The 13,306-nt window shown below is 42.3% G+C and overlaps 1 protein-coding gene across 1 annotated transcript; it reads right to left on the bottom strand.

Annotated features, from left to right (window-relative positions):
• Window positions 1-3,697: 3,697 nt before the first annotated feature.
• On the bottom strand, window positions 3,698-8,822 carry EIF3F (eukaryotic translation initiation factor 3 subunit F). The gene is made up of 8 exons (XM_042804119.1): window positions 8,503-8,822; window positions 8,350-8,420; window positions 8,058-8,137; window positions 6,836-6,973; window positions 5,641-5,732; window positions 5,292-5,428; window positions 5,039-5,152; window positions 3,698-4,276 (listed from the first exon to the last, which is right to left on the bottom strand). The coding sequence occupies exons 1-8, from the start codon at window positions 8,792-8,794 to the stop codon at window positions 4,199-4,201; spliced, it is 1,002 nt and encodes a 333-aa protein (XP_042660053.1). The 5' UTR covers window positions 8,795-8,822; the 3' UTR covers window positions 3,698-4,198.
• Window positions 8,823-13,306: the final 4,484 nt, after the last annotated feature.

Raw genomic sequence — 13,306 nt, 5'->3', positions numbered from 1 at the left:
TCGGTATAAACCACTTGGATATCCACAGAAGGCTTGACACAACCCCTTAATTAGTCAAACTACAGAAGACAGGAATTAGCATGAGCAAGGATAAAAAACTTGTAAGCAAGAATAAAGGCTGTGTTGAAAAGGAAATTTGTAGAATTCTGTTAAGTTGGTCTGGGATCAATTCCAAGTTTTTTCTTAACTGAGTAGGGCACAAAAGCTAGGAATAAGCTAAGGTCATGCATTTAAATTAATAATTTTATTGGTAAATTGGAGTTCAGCTGCAAATGACAGGAGGGGCAAGAGATTGGGGTGCTCAATCGGACTACGTGACAGACACCCAAGAGGCAAACAAGGAATTTGTAACAGGAAAGCATTAATGTATTCTTACTGATTTATATGCTGATGTGGGTATGGTCTTTACCAACTCAAGTCCAAGAAAGACTGAAACTAAGTTTTATGTGGGCAAGCCAAGTGATGAAAGCATAGAGATGGTGCATCAGAAGAAGGGAGATAAAGCTTAGTATGTTTAGTAAAATGAAGGCTACAGTATGATGGTCTATCTGTAACAAATTATGTATAAATACCAGGAAGAGCATGAAATAAGAACTTTAGTAAGGGCAAAGGAGTTATATTTAGGTATATTTAAAATAGAATTCAAGATATGGTTGGTCAAGATGGGAAAGAACTGAATTTGTGATTCAGGAAACCCCTTTTAAGGTATTTAGTGGACACAGGGAACCAGAGAAGATGGCAACAATGAAGTGTCTGTTAAACACACCAAATTAGCAGCATGAACTTCTTTCCCTAACCAGAGAAATACATAGTATTAACCCTTTTTTTTTCAGTCACATGACTTTAGAATGTTGAATTTCAATTGCCTTTTAGCTTAACCGGTGAAGTAACAGTAACAGAATACAGTCTGCAAGGACTCTCTTAAAATCTTATTCTAATCCTAGTCACCACCAGAACTGTTGTGTGCAGCATCGATCTAAGTACCTGATAGCAGTCATAGGACACGTGACTGTTGATACTGCCTTATCCACTAATATCTCTTGAAAAATCACCTAAATGTCATCTGCCAGCCTTGAAGAGCACAGGGAAGCTAATTACCATCAGGTATCAGCAGTTTGCATTGTGGTACACCACTTTCTTTCTACTGCTGAGACTGTCATTGGTTAAGAAATATTGGAACATAACCAGCTCCCTCCTGCAATTTTAAGAAGGCATTTCTGTTAAAGACAGTTCATCCTGCAAGTATTGATTTTGATAAATAGCTCGTAGTACCTTCATGTGTTTATGGGTTTTACATGCACTTGTTCAAAGACACGAGCAAGCACAGTCTTACTATGCTAGGAAGATGTCAGAACAGAGCATAATGTCTGCATGCTAATTAATCTGCAAGCTGTCAGAGGTCACCATGCTCACTGAAAAAACACAAGGTTTCATTGCCTCTTTGTACTGCCAAGAGATGCTTCGCTGAAACTCTGTTCCTTTGTTGAGGCTGACTGAGATTACATGTCTGAGAAGGGTCCAAGGCAGCAAGATGGACTGATTTTATACCTTCCTCCAAGAGAATCAATCGTAACAGTAAACTCTGTTCTGAATATCATGTATATTGAGGAAAAGAAGTTTTCAAGGAGAACTTCATGCTGAGGTAAAAACCCAAGCTCGGCTCAACCAAGCCAGGATACAAAAAAAGATCTCATCATTTGAGCAATTAAATACTTGAGTGCTAGGAGCTACTAGCAGAGCCGTTTAAGCAAGGTATTTTAAAGCCTAATACCAGGAAAACATGCACATTGCCAGAAATAAACCTGTAATACAGTCATGTCAAGTAAAGTTGTACTCATTCAGAGAAGCCATCTAAGTAAAGAAAAAGGCTGAACATGTTGCAGAGGATAAAAAAGTTCTCTTATTATATTAGTGAGGGCACTAATATGACTAATATAGAAGCATATCCAGAGAACTATCTATCTGGACTATTTAAAGCTTTTGTCTTTGTTTGGGATGCATTGTTCCAAATAACTTTGACAAAAAAAGGAAAAAGTCCCATAATAAAGTAAAGAAATCTGTGGTTTACAAATCAATAGCAAGTTAAAGCTTAAAATCCTTGGTTATGTTACTTGACTCTCGAGCTTTTCACAATTCCAGAGTCAAAGTAAGATTCACAATGTGCTGTTCACCCACTGAAAAGGGACAGGACAGATGATATCAGATACATGGTTTTTAAAAGGGCAACTATTTTTTTCCTACTATCCAAGCATTTGTCACTGTGCTGTCTGGCATACAACCGAACCTATGGATTGTGGCCTCTTCTAACAGCTCTGTTTTGTGGTGAATCTTTCTGCCTAGAATGACATAACCTCTGTCCCTTATGGCATATCATCATTAATCTTCAGGTAATTGCAAGGACTGGCAAATTCCACAATACCTTTTCTGTACCAGTGATTACAAATTGATCTTTCTTTTCAGAACTTTGTATTTTGTGCACAGCAGCTTATTAAATAGCATAGCTATTCAACTTGTAGAGCGTTTAAAGTCTTTCTTCTTACATTTTACCAGTTTTCCTAACAGGGAATGGCAAGAGTTTACTGCAGAGATCAGGGAAAGAATATTATGCTTTCCCACCCTGCAACCTTTTTGCAGTAATTGAGAGACTTATCCAGCTTTCTGCTTGATCTTTTCTTCTATTTCAGGGCTTACTTTAAAAAATACCTTGACCTGAAAATTTGTGAAATAATTAAATGGCTGAAGTTATGAATGTTAAAGGAGGGAAACGAAAACATTTTTATTCCAACTAGTAAAACCCAAGAGTTTAACACTTATTTAATGCTTACAAATAACATTTTCAGAGATTAGAATCTTTGCTATACCTTCAGTTTTCATGTTCCTTGTCCTTGGAATTAGATTTCAGCATTGAGTCAACTGGGGAAATTTTCCAGATTAGAACAGCCAGTAACAGGATCTACAGATTTGTAACCTGAGTCCTGTTGTTGGATTTATCTGGCAAATTAACACCAAAAAAAAAAAAATTGGAGGGATTGCTAGCTTTGCAGGCTTCTCTAACATTTCAAATTCATTCACCAAAACATGAGGCATCACAGTCATCAGTAATTAGAACACTTATGTTGTAGAAGGACATTTTTACTCTATTAGGCAAACCTCTTCAGTACAGCTGAACAGGCTTCTAAAGGTAGTGTTACTGGCTGAGACTGTAAAGTTATGGTTCAGATTGGTATTGGCTTGCTTTCAGCTAGAACTCATTTAACATGAAGGTTTTGGGAAGTTTCCGTTGACATTTTAGCAGCAGTTCCAGGGTCACAAAACAGAAAATTCCTATTTGATGACACCCGACTTTTAACCTCAAAACTTTATGTAGTTTTGCTGTGCTTTTCTTCTTTTGCAAAGATGGAAACCAGTAGCCACACTTGTTCAGCCACAAATGCTTTTCAAGCCCTTTTAACGATGAACTCAGGTGCTAGTTTAATTTTCTGAACCTCCACTTTGAGAGGCTAATGCTATTGACCTTGATTTCCTTGTTCCCACGGATCGGATATGTAGAGAAATGATACCATAATGTGACCTGAATTTGCTGTCTCCTACTCTGTCAGTACCCTGCTGAAGAAGGCATATGCACAGCACCACTTACAAACCAGTGACCGTTCTGTAGTCCTCCACGGAAAAGCATGTTATGTACAACACAAGAAGCCATGCTCTCAGTGTACTTTAATAGTTGGAAAGAAACCCTGCAACAGTCTGCGGAACTGGAATTGACTTGCTTCCACCTCAGTATTCTTTCCTGATGCCATGTTATCCCCCCTTCCTTTCAAAAGTGGATCCATTATACAATAAATGAGAACAGTTTTTTCTGGACAGAAGCCATTCTTGCCACTGCAATGGAACTTTTATTTCAAATACATTCTTACAATAAAGCTGTATTTTGTTATACAAGTAGATAAACCCAGGAGACAAAAAGATTCAGGCATTCTGTTTTAAAATACTGGGCTCAACTAAATTGCAGCCATTACCATTCATTTCCTAAACCATGTTAGGGATTTTTCAGGGCAATGGAAATAAAGTTGTAAACCACGTCATCTGGGTGATTAAATTATGGTCCAAGGAAATTTGTAACAACACAGAAATTGATAGAAAAGTGTATCTATCTGCTCATTCTTCAGGCTCTTTGAAGTATAGGGTGGCAGAAGTTTCTTTATAAACTCAGAAGTTTTTCGTTGAGAGCAATCTGTGACTGTGTGAGGTTTGCCAAGTAGGTTACCATCAGTAGGTCCTGAGAGGGGAAAAAAAAAGCAGTGGTCAGAAATATTAACTAAAATGGTAGCCTATTAGGGAGTTGAATTTTTAACACCTCTAAAGCAGTTTACAAGAGATATTGTTAGTCCTGAAAATCCTACCCTGAGGAATGCTTCCCTCAGAAGAAGGTTTTGGTATTCTCAGAATATGAAACACTGCTTGTGAAACTTTAACTCTGAGTTCACCCATGCTAACCAGGCAAGTCAAAGGGCATGAGCAAAATTAAAAATTAGTTCTGGTCTTGCAGACTATGGGTGAATAACACATTCAGAAACTTAGCTTTCACTTCCTACAGATCTGTTACAGAAAAAAGGTAGCACACTAACACCTTGCTCATGTCCTAAGCATTATGCAAGGAGACAGAATTTCAGCTCGAGCAAAGGGAGCTGGCAAATTTTCAGTTATCCTTGAAACCCATACTGCCTTAAGCTCGGTAATTCATATTGTCGAATCACTCAAAAAAAAAAAAAAATTGGTGCTGGCTTGCAGATTACTTGCATAATTCCCAAGTACTTGAAAATTTATTCTCTCATTTGCAGTTGCTTGCAAGATTATAGTGAGCTCCTTTATCCACCTTCAGCTTTTAAAACATCCAATTACTGACAAGAAAGGGCTGTATTTTCTATTAACATGTTTGTATGAAAAGACAGATTGTTTTGATCACAGACAAATTTCTGTCTGTATGGCAAATTTTCAAAATTGCTGGCAACACACTGAAAAAATTAGATTATGAACTCACATTGATATTGCTGTTCAGCATTGTCTCAAAGTCCTCTGGTGAAATCTTCGGCACCTGGTTAATAAGATCCATCAGGAAACGCCCGACGGTGTTGTCAGCAGCCACTTTGCCAGACTAAGCATAAGAAACACACACTTCAATGTGAGTAAGACTCAGAAAGTTTATGGCCCAGAAAGAAAATATATAAAAACAAAACCAAGATGCACAAGCTTACATCAAACTTATTTGCTGGCTCATAAAAAGCTGGCCTTACCAATACATCCTCTGCATACTGCAGCACCATGGTCAGGGTATCCTGAATCCTGGCCGACGCTGACCCCACCTGCTGTAAGTCACTGGACAGACCAATCACTCGATTGGGGCTAAAACAAGTCTTCATGATAAGATCCACTGAAAACAAAATTAGGAGCGGTGAAAAAAAGATGACTTCCCCAGAAACCAGTTTAAATCCTTAACTTGAACATTTTTAGGATAGCTTCAGCAAGGCAGTCTTTCTTGCTGAATTCCCAGTAAAACTCCCAGAACGGCAATTCTACCAAGGTAAAAGAAACATTTGAACAGTGTCAAAATGGTTGTAACCAAAATAGGAAGAAAACACTCACCTCCTATCCGCTCTGTATCATAATAAACATATTTCACTGTTAAAGGTGTGAACATCACACCCATAGTTTTACCAGGGACTCCCATTGGGGCACTAGAAAAAAAAATAACAAGAAAACATTTTCAGCATGGACACATTTAAGGGAGAAAGTAAAGATTTCCATCTCAATTATTTCTGTTAGCACTGAAGTATGAACATGAGTAGGTTACTCATTCTCACCAAAACCAGCAATATTAACAGCATGAATAACTGACGACAGGAAATCAGTCCTGGCATACTATTAATTGCTTGTTTTCCTCCAATAATATTCCTAGCTGGTCTGACGTCTGTCACCACGAATCCATTAAGAGTTAAGTACCATCTTCTTAGCCACAGTTCCTTCTTGCTTATAAAGCAGGTATTCTTCTAACCTGAAATACTCCATGTTCTTTGAGAAATCACAGGAACAAACATAATATGACAAAAAATCAAGTATAAAGCACTCTCAACACCTTTACTATTTCTATTATTTGAAGTATTTGAAGTTCACTTATGCTTTCAGTAAGAAAGATGTCATGAAACAGCTTCCTTTTTGAAGATGTACAGTCAAGAAACAGTAGAATTCTGCTACAAAGGAAGGCTGGGGTTTTATCCTTGAAGAGGAGAGCTCTTCAGCCAGTACTGGGAAGAACAGTGAAGTAGAATAGTTTAAACACCTCAATATTTAATTTCCACTATTAATAAAAATGGAAGGGGTTAAGGGGAAGAAAGACTGCTCAAGAAGATGTTGTTTCATTTATGTTTTAACCACACTAATCCTCCACTTTTTACAAATAAACCACCAAACAATAAAGCCCAGTGACTACAGGCTAGCATTCAGACAGTGTGATGGAATTTTGTGACATTAATGCTAGTTATATGAATCCTGTGAAATGTCACAAAGATGTTTAGAACATTGTTAAAAGTTAATTAAGTCACAATTCCCGAACCCAACAAGGTACCAGCTTATGAAAGTTTAGGTCTTTCAACTTACATACAACGGTCAAGACATTCCAATGGGAAGTAAGCCATGATTCCTGGCTCACTGCTGTGTTTTAGCAACTACACAATATTGTCCAAAATGAGACACTGCAGCCCACTACAATTCCTATTACCCTGATGTGGTCTCTCAGTAATTCAGGTAGCTCCCCTCCCAGAAACACAGCCTCCCAGAGTACCTGACGTAGGCTTTAATGCTCATGCGTGAGTTCTGGAGACTTGTGTCCACAGTGAGGTGGATTGGATTGTGCGCTTCCCGGCTGTAATACTCGTGGATCAGGACAGAGTGTTCCGTGATGTCGTGACCTGTTGCATACCTTCAAAAGAGCACAGGTTGAAGAGCCATTCTTCTAACATTCAAGTGCCCAGTGTTTCATATTGTTGGCACTTAACAGGTTTGTATCATAAAGCACTGATTTCCTAACACTAAGATGCAGAAGCATACTAAATACAAGTGTTTTAACTAGGGAATTTGTAGCTTCATGGCCAGCTGTCCTAGAATTGTAGGAAACACAGGCTGAGCACACCCATACCCAAAACACGCACAGGGTCAGTGTTGTAATACCAGTCATAAAGAGTCGGTACAGCTGACATCAGACACCCAAGATTCAGTTATCTGTCACTATGTTCTGGAGCAACTATTTATTTCTGTGTAAGTCAAAGCATGCCAAACAAATCTGGAACAACTAAGCAGATCTTCAACAAATCAAACATCTCTCTGCGGGAGGTGTAACTCATTAATCTGGCTCCTTTAGCTGCTCTGCAGTTAGCTTCTCACATACAGAGGAAAACTGTCATTTGACACTTTGCTGTGCCATTAGAAGGTTGTTGAGGAAGTTTGTTCCACAGGAACAGAACTATTTTGTTGGATCAGAAAAGCATGAAAAGACTAATAAAGCTATCCACACACTCAGACACAGACTCTGTTCCCGTAACACCCTGCTGATCTTGCTTTGCATCCCACACACAAGTTCTTGCACCTTTTCTCATCAGAGAACTTCTGCGTGTGCAAGCTGATATCACTAATTCCTCCTGAGGCCTTCAGTACTTTAAACTAGTCTTTTGTGTTCTCCCTTCTTTCTAACCAGTTATCTTCTATGGTGCAGGTTGTATTACAGGTGGCCGAGTTCTTCTAACAAAGCTGTGCAATCATTCTCTAACTCATCACTCCTCTGTGATACCTTTGCTAGATATAAATGAAACCAAACCCTGTAAGTCTCCAATACTGTCTCTTCCTATTATGACTTGCAGGAGCTTTACAGCTGACTCTAACACAAGAGTTGCAAGATGTTACTGTCATGAGCGTTAGTGTTTCTAAAACCTGTGACAAGGAGAATTACGTATTTCAAGTAATTTAAGGGACCAACACGCTTGCTTGCATGTTCCTGTGGAAGAACTTACCAGCCCAGGATGATCTCACTAGGAGACACCTTCTTGTGCAACTCATACATGTTTTTGGCAAATTCCATATCGACTGCCACCTGAGAAACGGGACAGGACCGAGTCAGCTGGTTACAGGGATGCTTAACGCTCAGCGGGGGCCGACACGGGCACACACCCTGACGCCGCCGTCAGAGGCGGCGCAGGGAAGCAGAGGGGCCGCATCCCCCGGCCCCGGCACAGCCCGCGGGGGCTTGGCCAGAGCGGAGCGGAGCCGGCCCCGCTCCGCGCGGGCCCTCCCCGCGCTCCGTACCTCATCCTCGGACTCGTTGTGAGGGACGGAGAAGCAGTTGGTGACCTCCACCGAGTGCTTGTCCACGGTCCCTGCGGGAGGGCAGCTTGGTTAGGGGGGCGCCGGGCCTGCTCGCCCCCAGGCTGGCGGCGGGCGGGGCAGGGCGGCTCTTACCCAGCAGCGTCCCGATGACCCGCGCCGCTCCCTCGTTGCGCCGCTCGAAGCTGTCCACGATGGAGGCGAGCACGACCGGGTGCAGCCGCACCACGCGGCCGCCGGGAAAGGGGCCCGAGAGCGCGGCCGACAGCGGCGCGGCCGGCTGCTGCGGCGGCGGCGGTGCCGGGGCGGCGGGCGGGGGCGGCGCGGCGGCGGGGGCAGCGTTTCCCGCCGGTGTGGCGGGCGCCGCCGTCGGGCTCTGCGCCGGGGCGGCTGCGGGAGGAGCCGGAGCAGGAGCTGTCGCCGCCATTTTGCAAGAGAGAGAGGAGAGTGGGGTCGGCGCCGGCAATAATTGGCTGATCTGAACGCCCGTCTCGCAGTGCTATCTTCCTATTGGACAAAGGGGTGTACCAAGGCCCTCCTGTCATCTGTTAACCAATCTTGGGAGAGCGGTGATTGGAGGAAGAGCACATCGCCTGCGACTGAAGCTAAATATTGTTCCCGCCCTCCCGGGGCCGGAAAGTTTTTCAATTGGGTTCTCTCATCCCCCGCCTTCGTGCCTATCTGCTGTCTCATTGGCTGGTGTCGCCCTTTCTGTCAGGGAGGAAGGCCTATTGATTGGCCGCGGCGGGGGCGTTCATCCCGCTGCTGGCTAGGAGGAGGAGGGGCCGGGCCTGTCGGTGCGGCGGTGAGCGGTCGCTCGGCCGGTCCGGGAGCGAGGGGCCGAGGGCCGTGCTTGGAGGTAGCCTGAGCAAGGCCGGGTGTCCCAGAGCTCCCCGTGGCCTTCCAGGCCCCACCACGTCTGTGGTGTGTCTGTACACCTGGGCCCGTCTCAGCTGGCTGTGCTTCTCTAGCATATTCTTGGTCACGCTCTGGGTCCGTGTTGGTGTCAGCCGCGGGCAGCTGCTGAAGGGTTTGGGTGGTGGTTGCAGCGTGGTTCTGGTCACGGTGCTGCCTTGGCCGCCTTATAGTGAGGGGAGAGGTAGCAGCGCTTCTGCCGGTGCCCTGCAGCTGCGCGGCGATGGGGTGAACGCAGCGGCGTGCGGGCAGGGCACCAAGTCACCACCACAGTGAAGGGGGCTGTGCAGGATGTGGGGGCCCTTGGGGTATTGGCCTTATGAGGCAGGGAAGTGCTGTTAGCCCTGTTTTCCAGGTCTTTGTTGTCAATGAGGCACACTTTGTGTTTTCCCTCAAGTAAACTGTATGTGTGTGTATGTGCATATATAAGCACTGAAAGATCCAGAAATCTTGCCTCCTGATAAAATGATTAGGCCAGTGAAAGTATGCCAATCAAAAACTGCATCAGTTCTCTGGCACCACTCTGTCTATCAGGTGGCAATTTGAATAATTGAGAACATTTCTGGGTAGTTGTTTCCCAGGTGTAGTAGAGAGAAAAGTGCAGTGGTGGTTACTACCTCAGGTGCAATCACCTTTCCTCTTACAGATCCACTTTGGGCTCCTGAAACAATCCTTTCCATATCTGCATTACTAGTTAAAGTTATTTTAACATAAAAACTGATTTTATCATGACCAGTGGCTTTTGGGGTTTTCTCTGCTTCATTAGCTGTGTGGTGAACATCATCACTTGATGAGCAGTTTTGACTCTGTCATTGAAGACCGGCGCTGAGTAAAAAAGGCACAGCTCAATAAAAAGATAATACATTCTACCCATGTGTGAGCAATTTGCTTCCTTCACATAAATGGAGAACAGCTGTCAAAGCTACAAAGGAGAGCTAATGCATGAGAACATGAACAGATTTTATCTCTTCATAAAAGCACTTCCTTGCCTGTGTACTGGTAAAAACTGGATCTCCTATTCTTAGGCTTTCACCATGCAGCCTTCATTTCTTGTAGGTGTGCCTGGGTCAAATTGCATAAAGCTTTAAAATGTTTCTGTTCCTGGAGCTGTGGTGTGTAATTGAGAAGTCTAAAGTGTGAGGCATTCTTGTTACAGAGCCCCTGTTTGATCTCATTCTTGTTTGCATCAAGATATCCTTGGTGCTTAATTTGACATAGTCAGCTGCAGATTCAGGTGAAGCAAGAAAGGCTTTTTAAGACCTGCCCATATACTTCTATGTTGCCACCTTAAAAGTTGGGCAGCTTAACATGGAGCCGCAGTTGTGCTTCAAAACTTGCAATTGTGATAACCTTCTTTTAATATGTTGTCGTCAAGCTGCTGGACAGAATGATGGAGAGTGTATGTAGTGAGGAAAGATGGATAGCCTTTATCTCAGAAGTCAAAGATCACTGGTTGTCTCACACACAGCCCACTTAATACAAAGCTTGTATAAATCTAATGATAAGAAAATCAATCATGCCATAGTGCTTGGAGAAGATGTGTCCAAGCTATGAAACTGGTTTTCCTTGCTGAACAACTCCTGAAACATAGAGACCTTCATAATTAACATTGTTTCACAAAGTATCAGTTTACTGTTAGAGGAGGGTAGTTACCAGTGACATAAATTAATGGTGTCTGTTGTTGAAAATTTAGCGTCCATCTAGTGAGATGATTAAGATGTTTAGATATTACCCTATTACAGTAAAATCTGTCTGCCTGGAGGAGAAACAGAAGACACATTCGCACATGAACATGGATCAGTGTTGTAACTCAGGCCCTTCTGATTTTTCCTTGCTCGGTTTCCTTGTATCTGATTTTGTTGGTGAATATAATTAACCTCCTATCTCTGCTCATGTATGATTTCTCTTTATAGTCCTTATGTGTGACTGAGTTATGTGTGACTATTGCATTTGCTGTCGTCTCAGTTGCATTTTCGCAGGTAATGTATAATTTCCTTATCACTAGCTATCTTCTCATCTTCCTTGTATTCCTGGACACAACAACATGTCTTGCTCTAAGAAAAAATATTTCTTACATTGCATTTCAGGGAAAATAAAATTTTTACAATTTATTTGATTCATCATTTCAGGATGTAGTTTTATCTGGCTAGTTCACCGGAATAGAATTTGACATTTTTATTCCATTATTATAAGAATATTTTTCTATTGTGCCTTCTGTCTAAGAAATTTCTGAGTCTTTCAGTTATTTCTGCCAGGAGAAAAATGCATCGGTTAACTTAATGTTTATTTTATATACTCATTCATGAAAAAAAAATAGTATCAGATCTCATTTCCAAATAATTATGAGATCAAAGGACAGAAGTCCATTTCCCTGCCTGGAATTTCAAGTCTCTGTCTCCAGTCTTCACTGTGCTCACAGACCTCCTTCACCTTCTCTCACAGTTGAGTTACCAGCACTTTTGTGGTCTACTGGTTACCTGAATTTTCAGGATCCAGCTGTTCTGTCTTCTATCCAGGACTTTTATATGATCGTGAGCAATGATTTTAGGGTTTGGGTTTGGTTGTGGGTTTTTTTGTTTGTTTGTTTGTTTGTTTTTCCTATTAAAGAAAGGAATAGTTCCCTTTTTTAGGCTTAATGGTATGTCTTAGATACTCATCTGTTTCTCATGCATTTGGGAGTGCCAGTGGATGAAAGACAGTTGGCAGCATCCAATTTCCAGCATAATGTATCAGTTGATTCAGCTTCATCCCTTCAGCAAGAGAGATTCAAGCCCTTCCCTCCTTTTGTGTAATGTGTTACGGGGCTACCTTGATTATCAGAGAAATAACACTGACACAGTGGGATTATTGAGGTAATGCTTAGAGTGAAATTCCAAATACTACCTAAAAATAACAAGACATAGTGTTAATTGCATGCCACACTGATAAAATAATACATCTTCTCTAAAGTTAGAGTGGCAATGGAAGTTATCATTAGGTATTCAAAAATAGCACATTACAGACTGCCATGTACTTTTTAGTCACTTGGACACCGAGCTGTTGACTGCGACTCTTTGAGTGCGACCATCCAACCAATTCCTTATCCACCGAGTGGCCCATCCATCAAATCCATGTCTCTCCAATTTAGAGACAAGGATGTTGTGCAGGACAGTGTCAAATGCTTTGCACGAGTCTGGAGAGATGATGTCAGTTGCTCTTCCCTTATCCACTAGCCCTGCAACTCCTTTGTAGAAGGCCACCAGATTTATCAGGCACAATTTTCCCTTCGTGAAGCCATCTTGGCTGTTATCAATGACCTCTTTGTTTTCCATGTGCCCTAGCATATTTTCCAGGAGGATCCACTCCACGGTCTTGCTGGGCACAGAGGTGAGACCAACTGGCCTGTAGTTTCTCAGGTCTTCCCTTTTTCCCTTTTTAAAAATGGGAGTTATATTTCCCCTTTTCCAGTCAGTGGGAACTTTACCAGATACACCTTTGGCTAGATTATTTTTGGAAAAGTTTGTTTCAGTTGTTTTCAGGGCCTGGTCATATAATTCTCTGATTATTAAATCAAGGTGCATAAAAAGGTAGTCCCGCATCCACTGTTACGTAGTTCTTTGTACTGGCCGCAGGATATTCACCAGTGTCAGGGACTAAGGCTGCTCAAGTAATAATGGAAAAGTTTACAAGGCATAATCCCTGTGCAGGCATTGCCACATAGTACAACTGCCATACCACCGTTTGTTGAGGAACATCAGAAATATTTAATAGCAATGCCCCAGTTTACATGTGCATATTGCAAACATTAGCACAAAGAGAGATGTTTCTAGACATTATTAGAGCAAACTCCTGTTTTTTGGGCCAGTTGTGTATGAGGCCTTGTTCTGGGTTGAGTGAGTGGTGGGGTTTTTTTGGTGGCAGGGGAGGGGGCTATAGGAGTGGCCCCCTGTGAGAAGCTTCTCGAAGCTCCCACAGCTCCAAGTCAGCTCCACCTCTGTTTGGAAACTGAGCCCATCAGCTGCGCCTCTGTGATAACCTATGTAAG

Source organism: Tyto alba, unplaced genomic scaffold, assembly GCF_018691265.1.
Source record: "Tyto alba isolate M040663 unplaced genomic scaffold, T.alba_DEE_v4.0 Super-Scaffold_1, whole genome shotgun sequence".
Taxonomy (NCBI): Eukaryota; Metazoa; Chordata; class Aves; order Strigiformes; family Tytonidae; genus Tyto; species Tyto alba.
Note: the sequence above shows the minus strand (reverse complement) of the source record. Positions and strands in the feature narration are given on the sequence as shown.

Excerpts from the sequence above, each read along its gene's own strand:
- EIF3F (XM_042804119.1), bottom strand. The coding sequence starts at position 8,794 with ATGGCGGCGACAGCTCCTGCTCCGGCTCCTCCCGCAGCCGCCCCGGCG. Across the intron at positions 5,429-5,640 it reads TGATACAGAGCGGATAGGAG|TGGATCTTATCATGAAGACT; the intron begins GTGAGTGTTTTC and ends TTTTGTTTTCAG. Across the intron at positions 4,277-5,038 it reads TGCTGAACAGCAATATCAAT|GACCTACTGATGGTAACCTA; the intron begins GTGAGTTCATAA and ends TTCCCCTCTCAG.